Here is a 22,399-nt window from a genome sequence, read left to right as displayed (position 1 = left end):
CAACAACATGTTCAACTGAGGGGAAGCCCCGAGAGCTTCCTGCCCTTCCCAGAGTTAGTCTGAGGTGGCTTCCCCTGTGGGCAGCAGAGAGTGGAGACACTCAAAGCATGAGGACAGAGTTTGCAATGGTGTAACCACATCTGAAATCAGCCAACAGTGCTCAACCTACAATGAGCTGTAAGCTCTACTCATGTTTTTGCTTACTTTTCAGTTGAACAGAATTCATATTCAAGAGTGAAAGTTTTCTCATTGTTCAGTTAATTCAAGACTTAATGGGAAAAGTCCCTCATCTGCATTTTTCTTTCACTCAACCCATCAAGAAAGCTGAACCAAGGCCTGATTCCAGGCACAACTCCCTGAGCCCAATGATAAGCGTCCTCTGTGACTTCCTATTCAAACAAACAGAAAGAATCCCCACTATAACATATCCACCAAGTGATCATTCAGTCTCTACTCCCTTCAGGGATGGGGAAACCACTCTCTCTTAAGGTAGCAGCCCTTCCTTTGGACTCTTGGAAAGCTCTAATTATTAAGAAACTTTTCAAACATGAAGACGAAATTGGAATTCTTGCAGTTTCCACCTACTGTTCCTGATTCTGCCCTCAGGGTCTTGACTATCATTTAGAGTTTGGAGAAATTTGTTGACAGGTAGATTTTTTTCACAGGTTTATGGATTCTTGGAGAGTATCCAGAAGGCTATGATGCACAAGAACTTCAAGTCATTAGCCTAAATCTAGGTTGGAAAAAGGAATGCAAAGTATGCGGCTGGAGGAACTCTGTAACCCTGAAATGAGCCAGTGGCAAAAAGAGAGAGAGGTCTTTCGCATAAGTCCTTAGGGGTGTCTCATTGTGCAGTGGACCTTTGTAAAGAACTGATCCAAGTCCTTGGAGTATGTGGCCTATTTGGCCAAGGAAGTCAAGGGTTCCTCATCAGATAGAATTACAGAGTTTCCATGAGAAAATGTATTTGTTGATGATATTTTCCCTCTGGTATAATAATTTTGAAATTATTATTAGAAAAAGTTCTACCATGTACCTTATTTTTCAGCGTAAAACAGGATTAATGTCTTCTCTTTTGTTAACAAAATTTCCCTTCTCCCATGTCATGGCATAGTGGATTGGATACTGCACTTGGGATTAAGAAGACCTGAGTTCAAATCCCACCTCAGTCACTAAACTAGTTGTGTTACCCTGGGCAAGTCACTTAGTCTCTCTGTGCTTATCTTCTCATCTATAAAATGTGGAGGCTGAACTAACTGTCAGTCAACAAGCATTTCTTAAGGGTTCACTGTGTGCCAGGCAGGAAAATACAAAATTACTAGCCAAAAGATAGTCTCTGCCCTCAAGGACCTCTACATTCCACTGGGGGAAGATAACACAAAAGAAAACCAGAGAGAGGAGAGGAGAAAGGAAGAAAGGATGCGCCTCTGGGGGGAGGAGGGGTACAGGGCTTGATAGAGAGTCTGGAACACGGCCTGGAGAGAAATGAAGACAACTGGCCTGAGGTCTCTCCTTAAATGGAGGTTCTGAGAGGAACAGTCCAATCAGAAGGAGTATCCTCAGGGGCCAAGGGTACTTCAGAGGTATGAATTCCAGAGCTGAAGGGATCACATTAGATGGCTTCCAAGGTCTTCTCTAAACTTTAAATCTTTATGATTCTCTGATCCCATTCCACCAACATTTAAGGATTATTTACACTCCAAAGTATGCCATGGCCAAGTTAATCTGAGACACACTGATCCAGTTCAATCCCCTCTCCCAGTTCACCCCCATTTTACAGGTGAAGAAACTGTGGCTCAGAAAGTTGAAATGACTTTGCCCTCTTCTTTTCCTCCTACCAGGTCAATTATGCTGTAAGCGCTGGGATAGTGGTGGGGATCTTCATCGGATTTCAGAAGCGAGCGTACACTTCTCCAAACAATCTCCCAGCCCTGATTGCACTGCTCTTCCTGTATGGGTAAGTCATTGGGAACTGATGGAGGCTTACACTAGGAGAAAGCCCAGTATCAAGCCAACGTGCAACAGATGTCCCCTACCTGGGTGACGTTCCCAACTGGGCACTAAGGAAGAGAAGGAACAGCGTTTGTGACAGGCCCAGGCAGCTGGTTGTGTTTTCTGGCCAAGAGCATGGAGAGGACCCAGTATGCTGATTGTCTATTGAGCCAGAGGTGTCGTAGGATCTTAGACTGTCAGAAAAGACCTCAGAGGTCATGATTTCCACCTCTTCAGTTAGTTCAGGTGGGGAGCTCTTCCCTAGCTGCATTCTTCTCTCACTGAACCCAGAAAGCTGAGAATGAGCCTCTCCCTGACTTCATGCCCCTTTCTGCCTTGGATTTCCTCTGGGACTTTTTCCATCAGTATTGACCATGGCAATTTTGGCTTGGACATGTAGTGGAAAATGTTGCAGAAATACTTGTGTTAAGTTAATACAGGAAGTAACTCTGGAATTAATACAATGTAATTAATCCAGTCATTCCAATTAACACTTTTTCATCCTCTCCCCACCTGGCACATTGTAAGCTATTAGTAAATGTTTGTTGGCTTGACCCTCCCCCCAAAATAAAGGAATCCCAAAAGCCAAACTGGCTTAACTCTTTGTGGGTTCTCTTCAGATATTTCTCACAAAAACTAATAAATATGAGTCAGTATGGTGTGATGGAAAGAGTGCCACCTCAAAAGTCAGAGGATGCTAGCCCTGCCCATTGTATGATGCTGGACAAATCACCTCTCCTCTCTAGGCATCACAGAGATTCCTCATCTATAAAACAAGGAGATTGAACTAGATGACCTACAAGTCCTTCCCAGCTCTAAATGATGATTTTATGACCCCTATATGCCCCTATAATGAATGAATATGTCCCTGTCATAGGAAACAGTTTAGAGTGGAGAGAAACCTTACTCACCATCTAGTCTGACTCCTAATCTTACAGATGAGTAACTGAGGCCCTGGAGGTTATATCATTTCCTGAAGGTTACACAGATAATATGTGTCAAGGCAGGGATTCCAAGCCCAGTCCTTTGACTACAAACTTTCCTCTCTTTTTCACTGTACCATTAGAATTCTCATAGAATTACTCAACAATCCCAGTCAGATTGGTCTTTTGGGAGATCAGGGTGATGGCAGCTTGTCAGTATCTGTGGGTTAGGAGAATCTTTTCTGTTTTTGCTACTAACAGAGTATAGTGGGGAGAGAGGCAGAAAAGAGAAGATGGCAGGCAGCCAGCCTGGGGGCCTAGATTTTCTCATTGTCTCCCTTGAAGCTCTCGCCCCTTCCAGGATTTCACAGTTCACCAGAGGGAAATCAATCTTATCACAGCCTAAAGGAATGCGAGAGGAAATGAAAACTGAAAACCTATCCTGTTGTGTTTGGGGGTTTTCAACAGGTGGGCTGTCATCCCAATGATGTACCCTGCCTCCTTCCTGTTTGATGTACCTAGCACGGCTTATGTGGTCTTGTCTTGTACCAACCTCTTCATCGGGATCAACAGCACTGCCATCACGTTTGTCCTCGAGTTGTTCGAAAACAACAGGGTGAGCACAGTCCTCTTCCCTTCTCTTCATGTCCTTCTAGGAGATATTCATCTTCATCAAGCAGCAGGGCAGCAGAGGGCACCCCATGGTCAACAGAGGTCACCTTAACTGTGATGCCTGGTTTTTGTGTCAACTCCCTTTTATTTTGCTTCTAAGTGAGCAGTTTTTGATTTTTGTCTTCTTTTATTAGCCCTGCCCCATAGGTCCAAAGGACCTCTGAGTTCAAAGGCCTTCTACCAGGTCACTTGGGGGAAAAATTGGCAAGTCCTTTAAGTCGTTAGGGCTGAGGGTCTTATTTTTAAGAGCACTGTAGATTTAGAGGTAGAAGGGACCTTAAATGTCATCAAATCTAACCCTCCCTTCATTGGACTGGTTGAGTGGGCTAATATTTATAAAGCACTTAACATGATGCCTGGCACATAGTAGGTTCTATATCACTGTTTATTTTCACTGCTTTACAGATGAGGACACTGAGACCAAAGGAAATTAGGTGATTTGCATGAGGTCATATGGCTAGTGATAATAATAATATTAATAAGTAATATTTACTTGGCTAACATTAAGTTTTACAAAGTGCTTTACACAGATTATCTTCAATGTTCATTTCAATAATCATATAAGGAAAGTGCTATTATTATCCCCATTTTACATATGGGGAAACTGAGCTTGAGAGGTTAAGTGTTTGCCCAGAGTCACACAGTAATTGTGTGAGGCAGGGTTTGAACTCAGGTCTTCCTGTCTCCCAATCCAATATTCCATCTACCACACTACACTGCCTTTTTAAGGACTAAGATTGTTTTGGAGCTGAATATCCTGAAGTGATAGACCATAAATATCCAAACCCTAAACTCCTTCAGAGAATTTTCCTTCTACCTCTCTCCCTGTCCAAGAGACATCGATGGAGCTTCACCCATAGAGGACACACCAATAAATGTGACATCATCTCAGTTCTTATTTGGGGTCTCTTGGAGTTTAACCTGGGTCATCTTGGGTTCTCAGTCCTGCTCTTGACAATCTCTACAGTCCCCCTACAGACCTTTTCTTTCCAACACTGTTCAAGCTTCATTCTTCATTGGTTTTTCATGAGACAGGATGCTGGCAAAGAAGCCACCACAGCCTTCTCCCACCCCACTGGGCTCAAGATCCTTGTAGGTTCCCAAACCAATTTAAGTTTTTAATTTAATTTTTAGTAATTAAAAAAAAATTATTTTCTTTCCATCACTTCTCCCACCTCCAACTGGAAAGGAAAGAAGGAAGGAAGGAAGGAAGGAAGGAAGAAAGGAAGGAAGGAAAGAAGGAAGGAAGGAAGGAAGGAAGGAAGGAAGGAAGGAAGGAAGGAAGGAAGGAAAACAAAGTGCTTGTAACACTATGCATAGTCAAGAAAGCAAATTACTTCACTGGCCATGTCCAAGAAATATGCCTCATTCTGTCTCCTGAGTCCATCACCCTTCTATCAGGAGATGGGAAATATGTATCATCATGGGGCCTCTGGAATCCTGCCTGTTCATTTCATTGATGAGAGATCTTAAGTCTTTCCAACTTGCCAAATCAATTCTCTAAGGAGATTTTCTGGTTCACAGGCCTCAGTGCCAACAAAGCCTCCCTGGAGACCTGGAACAAGCACCTTTCTCAGCAGAGCTGAGTAGGCATGGAGAGTCTTAAGTGTCAGCCTTATAAAAACTCTGGCAGACCTTCAGGTCACACTCCTAGGCTGCTCCCTAGCCCCTAACTCTATTACCAAAGAGTATTCCAGTCTCTGGAGTCACTGTAGCTGAGGGCCACCTGAGATAGACATTGTCCAAGATCTTGTCAACCCTTCCAGGGTTTCCAGGCAAGCAATAAAATCCCATCTGTCTTGTCACTGACATAAAAGGGTCTGCTCCAAAGCCAGGCCCCAGAAGTGAGATGGGTGAGAGTACAGAGCCTGTGACAGCAGATGACAGCCACAGAGCCACTGAGGGAGGGTGAGGCCTTTTCTCTCCCTCACTAAGTCCTAAGAGATCCTGTTACTTGGATGTCATATGAACAACTCAGCACTGTGCCTAAAGCAGTTCGAGGATGCTCTTCTCAGGCTTGATTGAGGTCATATGGATTCAGAGAAAAATTTCTGGGATCCCCCAAGTTACACTTTCCCAGAGGGTGGGAGTCTTCATGCTTGTTTTGGACTGCTCCACAAGCACCAACCGTCTACACTGGGATGGAATGGAATGTACTGTGATGTAAGAAGGACAAATCTACAAAGAAAGGTGTGGAAAGGAACTAATGAGGAGTGAAAAGGAAGCAAGAATCAGGAAGATCATGTACAAAGCAACTACAACGATGGAAATGGAAAGAAAAACCACTGCCCAGACAATTGAAATGGATGCTGCAAAACTCCAGAGAACAAGCTGGTCCCCCAATAGAGAGAGAAGAAGACAACCCTCATCACACTTTTCTGCAAAGCTGAGGGGCCACGGTGGTAGAACATTGTATATATTGTCAGGGTTTTGAGATGTAGTAGCTGGTTTTGTTGGGGTATTTTGTTTTGTTTTCTCTGGGGAGAGGGAAGGAGAGAGATGCAGGAGGAAATTTAGGTAATGTAAAAACCAAAAATAGTAATAAAAATTATTCATAAAAACAAAGGAGCCTGTGCAGAGCACAGTGCTAGGCACTGTGGACTTGAAAGGTATGAGCCAGTGAGCCTTAGGAGGTGTATAGATTACTGAAGGAGACAAAACATAGGCAGGAAAAATTAAATAGCAGGACAGCACAAAAGCTTAGCACAAAGAACACTGACTCTGCTGTCACACCCGGGTTCAAAGCCTGCTTTGACCCCTCAGTATCTCGGTGACCTTGGGCAAAAGGACCACCATCTTCTGGGTCTCAGCTCCCTGATCTGTAAAATGAGGGAGCTGGACTAGATGGCCTCTGGGGATTCCTTCTAGCAAGAAATCTGTGACACTTTGTGACTTGATGCCAAGTATATGCCCTAAGTGCAAAGGACAGAGGGACTTGTGGGAGCTATGGGAGCCAGGGCAGGCTTCTCAGAGTGGGAGATGCTTGAGCTGGGCCTTGAAGGATAATTTTGGTAGGAAATTCTATGAGTGTGTGTATGTATATATGTGTGTGTGTGTGTGTGTGTGTAATATGTATATATAATGTATGTGTGTGTAATGTATGTGTGTAGTATGTGTAATGTGTGTATGTGTAATGTGTATATATAGAGTGTGTATGTGTGTGTGTGTGTGTGTGTGTGTGTGTGTGTGTGTGTGTGTGTGTGTGTGTGGTGTGGGACCAAAGGCAGTGAGACAAAAGGTCTGGAGATGAGAAAGCCGATGTCTGGCCTAGAGGACAACAGCTCAGAGCAGTGTTCAGGGTCCTTCATTCCTTTCCCGTTTTCCTTATCCTACGGCAGCATTAGCTGTCCCTCCCCACCCCTCAACACATGCACATGCTCCATAATACAAAAAAAAGGATATTTTATTTGCAACCATGCAAATGAGGAGGCAGTAAGGTATAGTAGTTAGAGACCTGACCTCAGAGTGAGGAAGACGTGGACTCATTCTACCTCTGACACACATAGTTAATTTCTCAGTGCTCCCAAGAATCCAGACTATAAGCTACAGAGAAATATAGAGAAGGTGCTCATTGGCCTGCCCCCCATGAAATCTTCGGTCTGCCCCATTGTTGTTCAGTCATTTTTCAGTCATGTGTGACCCCATTTGGGATTTTCCTGACAGAAAACTGGAGTAGCTTACCATTTCCTTCTCCAGCTCATTTTACATATGAGGAAACTGAAGCAAACAGGGCTAAGTGACTTGGCCAGGGTCACACAACTAGTGAGTGTCTTAAGCTGGATTTGAACTCATCTTCCCAACTCAGGGCCCGCAGTCTCTCCACTAGCTGCCCCACTCTCCACCAAACGACTAAGCAACTTGAGCAGTTTTCCTCCCATCTCAGAGTCTTATCAGAGGATCATAGTTCTAGGGCTAGAATGGGCATCAGAAGCCTTCTACCCCAGTGCCTTCAATTCACAGTGGAGGAGACCCAGGACTGAGAAAGTTAAGTAACTTGCCCAAAGTCACACAGATATTAAGTATCAGAAGTGGGATTTGAACCCAGGCCCTCTGATTCCAGGGCCAGTGTCTTTCCAATGTACCAGGCTACATGTTTGAAGCTGATCAAGTCTCCCCCAAACTTTGTGCTCACACTCCCCCAGCTCCAGCCAAAGAAGACAAGAAACAGACATTAGTGGGATGCAGGTGTCTGGAGATCCTGCGGTCAGATACACATGCTACCTTCATGAGAACTACCTCAGCTTCCTAAGGAGAGGCGGCACGATGGAAGGAACACAGATTCTCCTAACCTCATAGGATTATAGATTTAGAGCTGGTAGGGAACGTGGACATCATTGTGTCCAATACCTTTATATTACAGATGAGGTAATTGAGACCCTGAGAAGTAAATGACTTGCCCAGAGTCACACAACTGCTAATGTATGTGTGGTAGGTTTTGAACAAAGGATCTTCCTGGATCCACATTCAGTGCTCTATCTAGTACACCATGCTGCCTTTAGCTGTGCTTAGACCAGAATGAAGTTTAATATTCCAAGAAGAAATCCACAATGAAACTACCATCCAGCCTTGCCCTTTGCAAAAATAACAAAAACAAGAACCAAGTCTGTGTCTCCTTTTTCTGGGTGTGCGGTGTCTGACTGGAGGCCGCAGAATAACTGGTGGTTCCCACTGACACATGGAGAGACAAAGCTAAGACATGTTCTGTCCAGCCTGACTCCACAGCTGTGTGAGCTCAGTGACTGGGAGCCAGGAGCAGTGAAATGTCTCTACTTACCTTGGAAGCAAACAGTATCTGGTACCCAGGGCAGAGGCAATGACCACCATTTTAAGGCTGGGTCCCCGGTGGGTGCTATCCCTGGGCTGTGGAAGAAAGAGAGCCCAGAGCCTCCTGACCAGGAATGAGGTGGCTTTCTCCAGAGGGGACTGAGTGACCATGAAAACCCTGGTGTGACAACTGATGGCTATTATCAAAAAAAGAGGAAGGAAACTACACGCAGTGCCACATGATTGCTAGATATTCCTGATGGTCAGTGTGGCATGATGTGGCAAGGAAAGTGATGAATCTGGAACCAGGAGACCTGGCCTGGAGAAACCTCTCAGAGTCCAAGTTTCCACAGCTTTAAAATGTGTGTGTGCCTATTCCCAAGGGCACAGTGGGGATCGTTCAGAGCCCACGCGTATGAAAGTGCTCTGGAACACTCACATCAGTCGCCTCCTGCCTCTTGGATTCCTTGGCTTCTTTCATGTCTCCCCCAAAAATTCCCCCTTCTGCAAGAAGCCTTTCATGGTCTCGCCTAGACTGTCCTTCTGACAGTCTCTCTCCCTTTTACACTGCATGTATGTTCTATTTGCACCTGCTGTCTCCAGCTGTGAGCTCCTCAAACTCAGGGATCATTTTGCCTTTTGTTGTGTCTCCAGCATTTAGCAAACTGTTGTTCAGTCCTTTTTCAGTTGTGTCTGACTCTCCGTGACCCATTTGGGGTTTTCTTAGAGAGGATACTGGAGTGGTTTGCCATTTCCTTCTTCAGCTCCTTTTACAGATGAGGAAACTGAGGCAAATCAGGTTAAGTGACTTACCCAGGGTCACACAGCTGGGAAGAGTCTGAGGTGAGATCTGAAGTCTTCCTGACTCTCCAATCCTGGTACTCTGTCCACCGCACTACCTAGTTGCCCATTTAGCAAATAGTAGGCACTTAATAAATACTTGTTGAATTAATTCTGTAAACTGTAGTGATAGATACATGTAAGACATCATTACCAATCAATCGATCAAGTTCTTATTAAGCACCTGTTTTGTATGTGCCAAACACTGTGCTAGTTCCTGGGGTTGGAGACAAAAATGACATTGTTCCTGCCCTCCAGTGGAGAGTAGGGGACCTGCAACAACAGTCATATAAGTATGACAGGGAAGTATAAGAATCATGTAAGTATATGAGTCATATAATCGCACAAAATATATACAAAGCAAATACAGAGTAAATGGGGCTTGGGGAGGAAGCACTCGGAGCTGGAGGGATCAGGAAAGGCCTCCTGCAGGAGGGGTCTAAAAGGTAGAGGTGGCGGGTATTTCCAGGCATGGGGATAGGAGATTAAATCTTTATCAATTAATTATCATTATTATTACAATTTAGAAGCCAGTCTCTACATGATCATCAATCAGAAGAAGCCTTCTCAAATGTTTGCCCATGGAGACAATGGAAAAGATGTGTTTCAATTCAATTTGAAAAGCATTTTAAGCATCTACTACATGAAATGTTATAAACTAAGCAATCGATACACAAAGACAAAAACAGACCAGTTCCTGTCCTCACCAAGCTTTTGTTCACCTGGGAAGACACACATTTAAACATAAATAAAAACAGACTAAATTGGGTCGTGGAATGGGGAAGGACTAGGGGGTGGCTTCTTCCCACTCAGTCTTTGTGAGCCAGTGAAGTCTTCATTGACCAGTTCAGCCCCAGCCCCCAGGAGGCCTGTACGCTGAGGTTTAACTGACTGTGGCACAATTAGAATTGTCTTCTGGTTCCCAGTCTTCCCTTTTGAGGCAGTTCAGGGACAGCCTCACTTCGGTGGTTCAGACAAGTCCACACCTCCTTGCCTCCCTGGGCAAGGGGCAGCCTCTTAATGCTCCATCAGGTCTTTGTCTAAAACCTCCATTAATAGAGTCCTGAGTGGTTTGTGGACACTTGGACATTGAGTCAGAGCATGCATCCTGCCCAGGGAGCTAAGGGCAATAGAGGCTTCATACTGAAGCTGTTGCCCATTGGCATCTATGTCCTTCCCATAACTGCCGTAACTAGGCACTGAGGTGGTACAGTAAATAGAGCTCTGGGCCTGGAATCAACAAGGCCTGGGTTCAAATCCAGCCTCAGACATTTACCTCAAGTCACTTAACCACTGTTTGCCTTAGTTTCCTTATCTGTAAAATGGGGATAATAACATCACCTCCCTCCCAGGGTTGTGAGGATCAAAGGAGATGATAACTGTGATGTAACTGGCATGTAGTAGGTGCCATATAAATGTTTATTCCCTGTCCTCCCTTTCATCTCTGTATGCATCAGCGGCACTCTTTGGAAACAATTTTCTCCGCCTTTGTACTACAATTCTCATTGTTACCAAAAGAAAGGTACAATTATTCTTCCCTATGTAGGGGGGGGCTGTCTGAAGAGCAATAAACAAATAAACAGTTCCTACTTTCAGGAGTTTGGAGTGTTCCCCAAGTGTTCCCTGTCCTCCTCTGCGAGTCTTGAAAGATCTGATTTCCTATGTTCTGCAAATCCTTCCTTGTGGCCCCCCCTGACTATAATGGCCAGTAGCCACCCTACCTCTCACCCAACCAAACAGCACCTGATGAGGCAGGGGTTCCACACCTCTTTTCTGTCCTGGAGCTCTCGGGCAGCCTGGTGAAGCCTGTGGACCCCCGCTCAGAATAATGGTTTAAAATTTTTATTTTTACTTAATAGTATCTTTTTTCCAATTACATGTAAAGATAGTTTTCAACATTTGTTTTTTGTAAGATTTTGAGTTCCTCATTTTTCTCCCTTCCTCCCCCCTCCCCACAACAGCAGGCAAGTTGATGTAGGCTATACCTATCCAGTCATGTTAAGCATATTTCCACATTAGTCGTGTTGTGAAAGAAGAATCAGAACAAAAGAAAAATCATGAGAAAGAAAAAAACAAAGTGAAAATAGTCTGCTTCCATCTGCATTCAGACTCCAGCATTTTCCATCACAAGTCTTGGATTTGGCTTAGATCCTTGCATTGCTGAAAAGACCTAAGTCTATCAGAGGCAATCCTCTCATGCTATGGCTGTTACTGTGTACGGTGTTCTCCTGGTTCTGCTCACTTCACTCAGCATCAGTTCATAGAAGTCTTTCCAGGTTTTTCTGAAGTCTGCCCGCTCATGATTTCTTATTGAACAATAATATTCCATTACATTCATATATCATAATTTGTTCAGCCATTCCCCAGTTGATAGGTATCCCCTCAATTTCCAATTCTTTTCCGCCACAAAAAGAGCTGCTATAAATATTTTTGTACATATGAGTCCTTTTCCCATTTTTGTGATCTCTTTGGGATATAGATCTAGTAATTGTATTGCTAGACCAAAGGTTATACACAGTTTTATAGCCGTTTGGACATAGTTCCAAAATGCTCTCCAGAATGGTTGCTCAGTTCACAACTCCACGAACAATGCATTAGTGTCCCATTCACAATAATGTTTTTAAATGCACAAAATAAAATACGTAGGATTACAAAGGAAACCAGTTATATTGAAATATAGTTTAAAATTTTTAAAAATGTTTGGTGCCCCAAGTTGAGGTTATTCTATTGACTTATTCTATTTTTCTTGACATGGAGATAACCAAGTTTCAGAGACACTGTGCTCTTGTCTGCATCCTGTGCCCTCATTCAGGATGCTGCTGCTTCTCTGTTTCAGACACTGCTCAGGTTCAGTGCCATGCTGAGGAAGGCACTACTCATTTTTCCTCACTTCTGTCTGGGCCGGGGTCTCATTGACTTAGCTCTGAACCAAGCCGTGACAGATGTCTACGCCGCCTTTGGTAAGTGACTGGCCTCAGGCCAGTAGAGGGTAGATAGTTGTATGTGGAGCTTAGGTGTGGGAAGTGTAGACCCAGGGGTGTGGGCCTCTTGTCTGCCAGGAACTGGGCCCAATTCACAAACATTTAATAAGCAACTGCTGTTTCAAGTCACTGTTGCTAGGGATTGTGCATACATAAGTTTTAAGAGACTGCCTCTCACCTCTAGGAGTTCACAACCTAATGAAGCTAAGATAATCAGCCCTGAGTAAGAATGAGAGGCAATTTGTCACCTCCAATGGAGAGACTGCCTCAGAATCAGGAAGGCCCACCTCTGACCCATGATGTAACTGTGTGCTCTTGGGCACATCACTTAATCGTGTTTGCCTCAGTTTCCTCACCTGTAAAGTGGAGGTAATAATAGCCCCTGCCTCCCAGGGCTGTTGTGAGGATCAAATGAGAGAAAAATTGCACACAGCACCCAGTGCGTGGCAGGGACTATAGAAACGTTATTGTTGTGGTTTCTATCCCATACGGCACTATGTGACCTTGAGCAAGTCAGTTCACATCTCAGTCCCCCAGGCAACTCCCTAAGACTAAATATGACAGCACAGGTGTCAGTCTGCCTTGGTAGAGAGGGCTTTCTGTCACTGAGATATCAGGGCAAGTCTCAAAACAAGTCTCCAACAAGTAATCACGTTTACATGATGCTTTAGAGTTTGCAGAGGACTTTACAAATATTATCTCATTTTACCTTCATCACAACCTGGGAGATAAGGTTATTATATTTCTACTTTGCAGATAAGGAAGCTGAGGCAGGCAGGCATTAAAGGACTTGCCTAGATCGCAGAGCTAGGGATTATCTGAGGACAAATTGAAACTCAGGTCTTCCTGACTTCAGGGCTCTGTCCATGCAGCCACCTAGCTGTCTGGGTACACAAATAAGCGTGATACAAAGTAGAATGTGTTAAGGGCAAAGGAGAAATACTGATAAAGCTAACATTCATGTAATGCTTACTATGGCCAGACACTGTGCTAAACCCTTAACAATGGCTACCTCATTGGATCCTCACAACAAATAAATGTGATACAAGGTAGAATGTGATAGGGGAAAAGAAGAAATCCAGACTAATATGAATCAGGAGAAAGCACTCATAGCTAGGGATTTGGAGGAACATCCTACAAGTATCTCCCAGCTAAACCTTAAAGGATGAGCAGAGAAGGATGTCAATAAATGTACATGTAAAGGGAGTGCCTTTAGGGTCTGGCTGATGTGCCAAGCAAGAGGGAATAATGGGAACCAAAAGAAATGAACAGTCACAGGAGGGAATGGGGATGAAAGGCCACTGGCCTTCTCTGTGTGATTTAACAATGAACACCCAAAACATCCATTTTTTTTACCATCTTCTGTCACTGAGAGCCTGACAATCAATCAGCATTTATTAAGCTCCTACTGTGTGCTAGGCACTAACAATCTCTTGAGTTAGGGCTGGTCTGTCGAGTGCAATAAAAATGACCCTCAGTAGAGTTTGCTGAGGTATTGAGGGTGTGTTGTCCGCCAGAGTTTGACGTCTCCAATCTTTGGACCATAAGCTTTGCACAGAGCCTCAGAAATGGAAGAGATCCTGAGCTCTTTTTGTCTAACCCACCTCTGGAGGACCCCATGGGTTTTAGTTGGAAAAGTTAAATTTTAGTTCAATCCAATAAGTATTTATTAAGCACTTACTGTGTGCAATGTTGGGGGTGAATGTGTTGTGATCAAGGACCTTGGAGTCAGAAACGCATGGGTTCAAGACCTGCCGCTGACATATATTGGCTGCATGATGTTTAACTTCTCAGGAACCGGGCAGCGGTATTACAAGACCACAATCTGCAAGGAAATTGCCAGTTTGCTTCCCCACTGAGAGTTCCTAACACTGACAGAATCACAGGTCATTGTGTTCGACCACATTTGTTGTAAGAAAGGATGAGTAAGTTGAGCTTTGAAAAATGTGAAAAGATTTGCATGAGATAATGAAGAGTGAACAGAGCAGAACCAAGAAAACACTGTATACAGTAACAGCAGCATTGTTCAAGAATCACTGTGAATGACCAACATTCAAATCAGCAACAAAGGACCTCCCAAGGAAGAACTGATAGATAGAAATATGCCTAGTATGGTTTTACGTGTGTGTGTGTGTGTGCGCGTGTGGAGAGAGAAAGAGAGAGAGAGAGAGAGAGGGAGGGAGGGAGGGAGGGAGGGAGGGGAAGGAAGAGAGGGAGGAAGAGAGAGAGAGACAGGGAGAGAGAGGAAGAAGGAGAGGGAGAGAGAGGGAGAGGGAGAGAGAGAGAGAAGGAGGGAGAGAAAGAGACAGACAGAGAGAGTGAGAGGGGGGAAGGAGAGAGAGAGGGAGCAGGGAGGGAGAGAGAGACAGAGAGAGAGAAAGAGAGAGACAGGGAGAGAGACAGGGAGAGAGAGGGAGGGAGGGAGGGAGAGAAAGAGACAGACAGAGAGAGTGAGAGAGAGAGAGAGAGTAGGAGAGAGAGAGAGGAGAGAGAAAGGGGGGGGTGGAGGGGGAGAGGGAAAGAGAGAGAGAGAAAGAGAGAGAATTGTGGCCTTCTCTAGTGGAGGTGGTAGGGAGGGAAGGAAGGGGACAGGAACTTAAAATGTAACAAAATTAAATGAAGTTTTTAAAATTTACAGATCAAGACCATCCCCAACCCCTTCTCCCCAACCTCAATCCTCACCAAAAAAAAAAAAAAAATGTACAAGGTTCACTGGAGATACAAAAATAAAATGAAAAACAGTCCTCGGCCTCCAAGAACTTCTCTTCTGCTGAAATTAATAATCCTAAAACACTGATCTGACCATGCCACTCCTCTGGTCAAGTAGCTTTGGTGGTTTCCATTGCCTGTAGGATCGAGTAGAGTCCCTTTTGGTATTTAAAGCCTTTCACAATCTAACTGTGCCCTTCCAGATTGATTAGACATCACTCCCTGCTTGTGTCTCGCTGTTATTTCCTGTACAAACACTTCCTAGCTGTCTTGGTGCCTTCATGCCTGGAGACCTTGGTGACGTGACACCCCTAGCTCCCTTGAAGCCTCAGCCTGGAGGCCCTTCCTGTTTCCCTGAGAGGAAGCTGCTCCCTCCCATCCGTTCCCAACGACTTTGCATTTCTTTGTAATGTAGTTTTCACAGACGTGTTTGTGTGCCAGCTGTTTCCCCCAGAAGAACACAAGCTTTCCGTGGGCAGAACGTGTTTCATTTTGGCCTTCATATTCCCATCGCCTGAAAACATGAATGGGCACATTGTAGATACTGAAGAAATGCCCACTGAGCTGAATTGAAGCCGTAACTCACATTGCTTTCTTCCCATCCCTGGTTCTTTTCATAGGTGAAGAGCATTTTTCAGATCCTTTCCAGTGGAACATGATTGGGAAGAACCTGGTTGCCATGGCAATAGAAGGGGGAGTCTACTTCATTCTGAACCTGCTCCTCCAACATCACTTCTTCCTCACCAGATGGTACTTGATGGAGAAAGGGAAGGGGCGGGGAGGTTGTCTCCTTCAGCTCCGTCTCCCACTGACTGGTCTCTTTCTTCTGAGCTTCCATTTCTATCCCCATCAGTTGTGATTAAAGTAAAGCCTTCCTCCTTCTGACAAACAGGATTGCAGGGGATGGGGTGGGAAACAGAGGGATTAGTGGATTGATTGACTCTATGTCCAGCCCTTTTCCCAATATTCAGTTCTATTCTACAAGCAGGCTTGTTGAGTTTCCACGATTCCACTCTGCTGCCTCTGTCTACCTCGGAGAATTTCTGTGTCTTGCTGACAGTAAAATCCCTGAGCAAGCAATGGGGAGGAGATAGAGGGGTTGGAGTGGAGGGTGTAACTGCTTGTGAGCCCAGGGAAAGGAAGGACACAGGATGATAACTTCTAACCTTCTCCTTAGCACCTGCTAGTTCAGGTTTCTTAAGCAGCCAGAGGTCCCTGATCTAAGACATATGGTCCAGCTCCCGAGTCCTCCCTGGGATATATCTCATTGTAATATTAGTCTTTTGGGGTCCAGCAGAGTAATATTCATGCTTAATCAGGTTTCTACTTATTAAATGCTAAGATAGGCATAAGAAATTCCCAGGAAGGAAATTCTCTCTACCAATGCAGATTGGCAGCAGTTCTGAAATGTATAGTCTTAGAGTTGCCTGGGAGGATGGAGAAGCATTTTGCCCAGGGTCACACAGTTGGTTAGAAGGTAGACTTGAATCCCTGTCTTCCTGACTCCAAAGCCCTTTCTCCATCCATTCAACCACATTGTTATATATGTGTATCTGAAGTGAAATTTTACTGCACTGCTTTCTCATGTATTTCGTCCTTTAAAGTGAAGCAACACGACTTGGACCTGGTTTGGGGGTTTTTTCATCTATGACCAATTCACTAGTTACTGTAGCCTCCTCCCTCCCGAAATGCTCTTGTGGTTCAAATAAAGTAATGGATGCAAAATTCCTTGGAAAATTACTGTACTGATGGAGTGTAGTGCTATTATTTGGGTTGAAGAGAAAGGGGTGTAAACAAAAAAACATGGACAAAAAAGTGGAGACAGGAGTGTACAAGGGATGTTCATTGGCCAACAAATAGACTGCAATTTAGAGTTGGAAGAGAATTTAGGGTTCTTCTAGTCTAGCTCCATTTTACAGATGAGGAAAATGGGACCCCCAGAGATCATGTGACTTGTTTAAGGTTGCACATCTGAGATTCAAACCCTGGTTCTCTAATAACAAGTCTAGTTTTCTTTCTATCATAGCTTGCAATCTGGCTGGAGTGAAGAGTTCATGCATGAGAGTAGTAGAATCAGGAAGGCCTGAGTTCAGATCCAGCTTCAGACACTTAGTGTCTGACCCTAGTCAAGTCACTTAGCATCTATTTGCCTCTGTTTTCTCAACTGAAAAATGGAGGATGCTAACAGCAACTGGCAATGATGTGGCAGAGTGGACAGAGCACTGGACTTGGAATCTGGAAGGCTCATCTTCCTAAATTCAAATCTAGCCTCAGACACTTACTAGCTGTGTGGCCTTGGGAAATCACTTAACCCTCTTTGCCTCAGTTTCCTCATCTGTACAATGAGCTGGGGAAGGAAATACCAGCGTCTTAATACCCTAAAATGGGGTCACAGAGAGTTGGACACAATTGAAACAGTTCAGCAATAACAAATAGACCTACTTCCTAGGGTTGTTGTCAGGATTAAATGAGAAATATTTGTAAAAGGGCTTAGCTACAGTGCCTAGCATTTGAGGCTACATGATAAATGTTTTTTTCTTTCTTTCCTAATGTAGGTTAAGAAAAACCAACTGGTGCCAGATTATGGAAACCCTTTATTTTTAGACTGAATTTTAGGCTCAATTCTGTAGAAAATTAAGCAGACATTGAAGATTCTGAAGCAACACCTTGCATCTGAACATGATAGAAATTTAATAATTTTCATTCATATATTCCAAAAGCATTTCTTAAGTACTGGTCACTCATTATACAAAGATATCCTTTCCACCAAAGTGCTTATACTCTATTAGGAATAAGAAGAAGAATGCAACATGTGCACAGATAAATAAAAATATATATATACAATCAAATGAATAATCAGGAGAGAAATATGAGGAAAGTAGCATTTTAGGAAGATTAGTCTGGCAGAGATATGAATGATAGATTAGGAAGACAGAACCTAGAAGCAGAAACAGTTAGGAGATTGGTTCAATAATTCAGGCATGTTTTAGGATTATAGATATTAAAGGAACGTTAGAGATTGTCTAGATTATCTAGGAATTCTTAACCTTTCTGTGTTAGGAACCTCTTTGGCAGTGTGGTGAAACCTTTGGACCTCTTTTCAGAATTATGTTTTTAAATGTATAAAATAAAATGTATAGGATTTCAAAGGAAACCAATTAAATTAAAATGCAATTAGCAAATGCCTTTTTAGAAGACAGCCCCTGAGCTAAGAGCCTCTGAGCTAGTTCAGCTTACTTATTTTGCAGATGAAGAAACTGAGGCTCAGAGAAACCAAAGAAGTTGTCCAAGGTCACACAGAATGACAGGATCAGGATTCAAATTTGGGTCTTTTGACATGAAATCCAGCTCTCTTTCCACTGCACCATACTGCTTGTGGCGATGAGGGCCTGGGCTGGAGTGAGGGATGCTAAGGCACAAACGTGAAGGAATGTTACAAACGATTCCAGGCTGAGTGTCTTAGTCAAAAGAAACAAGGCCACTAAACTACACAGAAGGATCTCTAGGGCGGCATATCAATCTAGGAAACCAGAGACCAATATGATTTATGTTCTGTTGTATTTTAATTTATTGTGTTAAATATTTCCCAATTACATTTTAACCTGGTTCCTCATGCAAGGGAGGATGGTCCTTCTCGCCCCCCTGTCTAAAATGAGGGGGTTAGGAGAAGATCTCTGGCCCTTTCTGGCTCTTACTCTGTGTTCCTACAATAATCTGTCCTGTTTCTTGGGGATTAATTAACTGTCTGGTTCCTCTAGGGTTGCTGAGCCTGCTAAACAACCTATCACCGATGAAGATGATGATGTGGCTGAAGAAAGAAAAAGAATTCTTAGTGGAGGCAATAAAACCGACATCTTGAGGCTACATGAGCTCACCAAGGTGAGAAAGCTTCATACCAAATGAGTTTTTACATGTTTGTTATGTGCAGTGGGCACAAGACTCTAATTTACTCTCTTTTTATAGAGCAACCATATATTCAAAGTCCTAACTAGCAATTTTTGCACCTGGGGCAAGGGGAATCAGAGAAAACCAGGGCAAGGGTTGGTTCAGCTGGGGAGGGGACTGTGGAAGGAGAAAGCATGGCCTTGGGGAACGCAGACAAGTCTGAAAAGGCAGGAAGACATTCTCTTGGGAGGCTACCACACCCAAGAATGGGGCCAGGCCAGGGAGAAAGCATATGGTGTGCTCCCACTGTGGTCCCTGATGAAATGTCCTGATGATTCCACCTTGGTTTTATTTCTGTGTTTGCATATGTGTATATGAACACATATATACATATATGTGTACATGTATGTCTGTGTTTGCATGTGTGGTTTTTTTTATTCTGAACTTAACAAACATCAAATAAAATAAACATTTCCATATAGATTATAGAACAGGATAGCATTGTATATGAAACTGATAAATATGTCTATATAAATATATATATAATTTATATATAAATATGTATATACACATATATGGTATATGCATATACATACACGCACAATTTTTTTATAAAAAAGTCTCATTGAACAAATGAATAACTCTTTTTAAATTAACAGGTGACTTCTATTTTACTAATTGTTCATGGGCATCCACTTTCAGTTCTCATTCTTTCCATTCCTCATTCAACACAATAGAGCCCTAGTCTTCTGGTCTAATCAAATACCAGGCCTCAGGGGTCCCAGGAACATAATTTAAGCTTGTCCTGGGATCAAGGACTCCATCCTCCCATCCTGCAAGTTCTTCTGTAATTTTTCAGGAGCTCCTAGATGGACGTATTTTCTTTCCAGAGTAGATTTTGCCTTTTAATGCTCACCAGCCTCTTGAAACCCAAATGCTGCTCTGTGTTTTAGTGATGATTGCTGCCTGTCATATAGTTGACAGCCATCAAAAGGTTTTCCCCTTTCTTTAACTGGTTTTAGATTTTGTGCTTGAAAATACTGCTGGAAGTAAGTGTAGTTGCAGTCCTTTCTATTGTAAAGGAATTTGTTGAAATGACCTAAGGATGATACTACCCATTGCTTATCTTGACATAGTGAGATCACCTGTCAAAGAAGGTCTTTGAGTTCTTAGAGGCAGGTATGCTCCATGTCTTTCTGGTTTCCATATTGAAACCAAAGAGACTAAAATAGCTGTCTTGGCTTATGAGTTTGGTAAATAAAATAGAAGTAGCAGGCGGGACCAGAATAATCCAGATCAGAAAGGCAGGATGGTATAGTGCCTGAGTTCAAATTCTACCACCGACATTTATTTAGCATCTCTTGGACTGGTTCCTAATCAGCAAAGTAAGAGTGTTGGACTGGCTAAATCCAACCTCTAAGTCCCTTCTAGCTTGAAATCTATGATATAGTGACATTCTTGAAGAGAAGACTTGTGAGAGATAGTGGTTAGTACAAAGCAAAAAACAGAGAGAGACAGAGAGAGAGAGGAGAGAGAGAGAATGAGAGAAAGAGAGAGAGAGAGAGAGAGAGAGAGAGAGAGAGAGAGAGAGAGAGAGAGAGAGAAACCTGGAAGAAATTACTGACCCAAAGGTCGCAGATGAGCAGGCACCTACTACTGCTGTGACTTCTGCCTGTATTCAATTTGTTGATTCAATTAAAATACTTTTGTGCATTTACTATGTGCAAAGTCTGTGCTGGATACTATGATTCCAAAGACAAAAAAGAATTCCTTCCCTCAAGGAGCTTATATTCTACAGAGCAGAGTCAGCACATATACAGATAAGTCAATGTAAAATAATATGCGGAGGGAAAGAACATCAACAGATTAGGGGATCTGGGAATGTTTCAGGAAATTGGTTCTTAATCTTTTTTGTGGCATGGAGGCATTTTGGTGAAGCTGATGACCCCAAGACACCTGAACCTTGAAGGAAGATGAGGAATCTGAGAGGCAGAAATCATTAAAAGCCTGGAGAATGGCCTGTATAAATAAATACAGGAGATAGAAGATGGAATCCTGAGTTTGGGGACTAATTGCTGGTGGACCAACTTATTTCAAGAAAATGCAGGAAGATAATATGAAATAAGGCTGGGAAAGTTGGTTAGAGTCAGATTCTGAAGGGCCTTGAATGCCGGCTAAGGAGTTTTTCCCCCTAAAAGCACTAGTCACCAAGGGTTTTCCCTTGTCAAACCTGTGCCTGAGGCCATCTATTTGCTTTGTGGAGAATGGATTGGACCAAGGTGAACCTGGAAGAAGAGAGACCAGTTAGGAGGCTATCGTACTAGTCCAAGTGAGAGGTGATGAGGACTGAACTCAAGTGTTGGCAGAGTGAGTGGAAAGAAAGAGATGGATGCCAAGGGATAAATGATATGCTTAGCAAATGATTGACTGTGGAAAAGGGAAAAATAAATGATTCCAAGGTTGAGAGCCCAGGGCCTAAAAGCATAGTGGTACCAAACAGATGAAAGAAAGCTTAACAGAGGGATAAGGAAAGGTTATACCTATGTTGTTTCTTCCCAAAGAGTATAAGCACCTTGAGGGTAAGGACAGTTTTAGGGTTTCCCCCCCTACCCTGTATCTGTAGCACAGATACAGTCCTTGGCCCATTGGCTCAAGAAATGCTTCAATTTTGACATATTTGAGAGTCTCATGCCAACAGAGACATCCAGGTGGAGCTGTCCAGCAATTAGTTAAAGAAGTGAGATTGGGATTTAGCTAAGAATAGAGATTTGGGAGTTATTTACAGGGAAATGATATTTCAGGGAATTGAATATGTGGGAGCAGATGAGCTCATCAAGGGAGAAAGTGTAGAGCAAGAAGAAAAGAGAACTCTCATCCCTAATTGTCTTCATTTTTTTCTGAGTACCATATTACTAACGGACCTTTCCATCCTGCTGGGTTTATCTACCAATGAACCAATATATACATATATATATATGTATATGTATATACATATACATATACATATATAGTTTATTTCCAATACATTATAAGCATCTTGAGGGTAAAGATTGTTTTGTTTTTCTTAGGGAAAGTGGTATGGCTAGATTTTTGGTAATAATTCAGGATTAAGACTATAGATTTAGTCTACAGATTTGGACTATAGGTTTAGGCAGCTGGGCAGAACCTTGGATAGCATCTAATCCATCCTACCCCATCCATTTTACAAATGAGTAAAGTGAGGCCTAGAGAGATTAAGTGATTTGCTCAAGACTGAACAGGTAATTCGAACCAAGTCTTCTGGTTCCAAATCCAGTGCTCTTTCCACTCCACCATGATATTAGATCCTTCTGCATTTCTTGGTGATTAGAAGCACTCCCTAAACACCCATTTTGTCCTCCTAATGTCATAGATTTGGCTAAACATTAAGATGTTGAATATTTTGTCCAGTCTCCTACCCTGGGGTGCTGGAGCACTAGGTTATCTACCACAATAATAAAAGTAACTTCTCATGTTTGTTTGCTTTTTTCCAGATTTATTCAGGCACCACAAGCCCAGCAGTGGATAGGCTGTGTGTTGGTGTCCGCCCTGGAGAGGTCTGCATATATCGGGCTTTGTGTAGAGAATAAGAGTGAAAATTAGTTCAATCCTAGG

General features: G+C 43.2%; 1 protein-coding gene across 2 annotated transcripts in view; it reads left to right on the top strand.

Annotated features, from left to right (window-relative positions):
• Positions 1–22,399, top strand: part of ABCA4 (ATP binding cassette subfamily A member 4) — a 200,937-nt gene that overhangs the window by 163,124 nt on the left and 15,414 nt on the right. For both annotated transcript variants that reach the window (XM_072644042.1, XM_072644041.1), the window contains 6 exons: positions 1,842–1,957; positions 3,384–3,531; positions 12,028–12,151; positions 15,502–15,631; positions 18,640–18,760; positions 22,279–22,341. In XM_072644042.1, coding sequence (XP_072500143.1) covers positions 1,842–1,957; positions 3,384–3,531; positions 12,028–12,151; positions 15,502–15,631; positions 18,640–18,760; positions 22,279–22,341 — 702 coding nt within the window. The remainder of the gene's footprint in view (positions 1–1,841; positions 1,958–3,383; positions 3,532–12,027; positions 12,152–15,501; positions 15,632–18,639; positions 18,761–22,278; positions 22,342–22,399) is intronic.

This window comes from Notamacropus eugenii, chromosome 2 (genome assembly GCF_028372415.1).
Source record: "Notamacropus eugenii isolate mMacEug1 chromosome 2, mMacEug1.pri_v2, whole genome shotgun sequence".
Taxonomy (NCBI): Eukaryota; Metazoa; Chordata; class Mammalia; order Diprotodontia; family Macropodidae; genus Notamacropus; species Notamacropus eugenii.
This window is presented reverse-complemented; position numbering and strand designations above follow the sequence as displayed.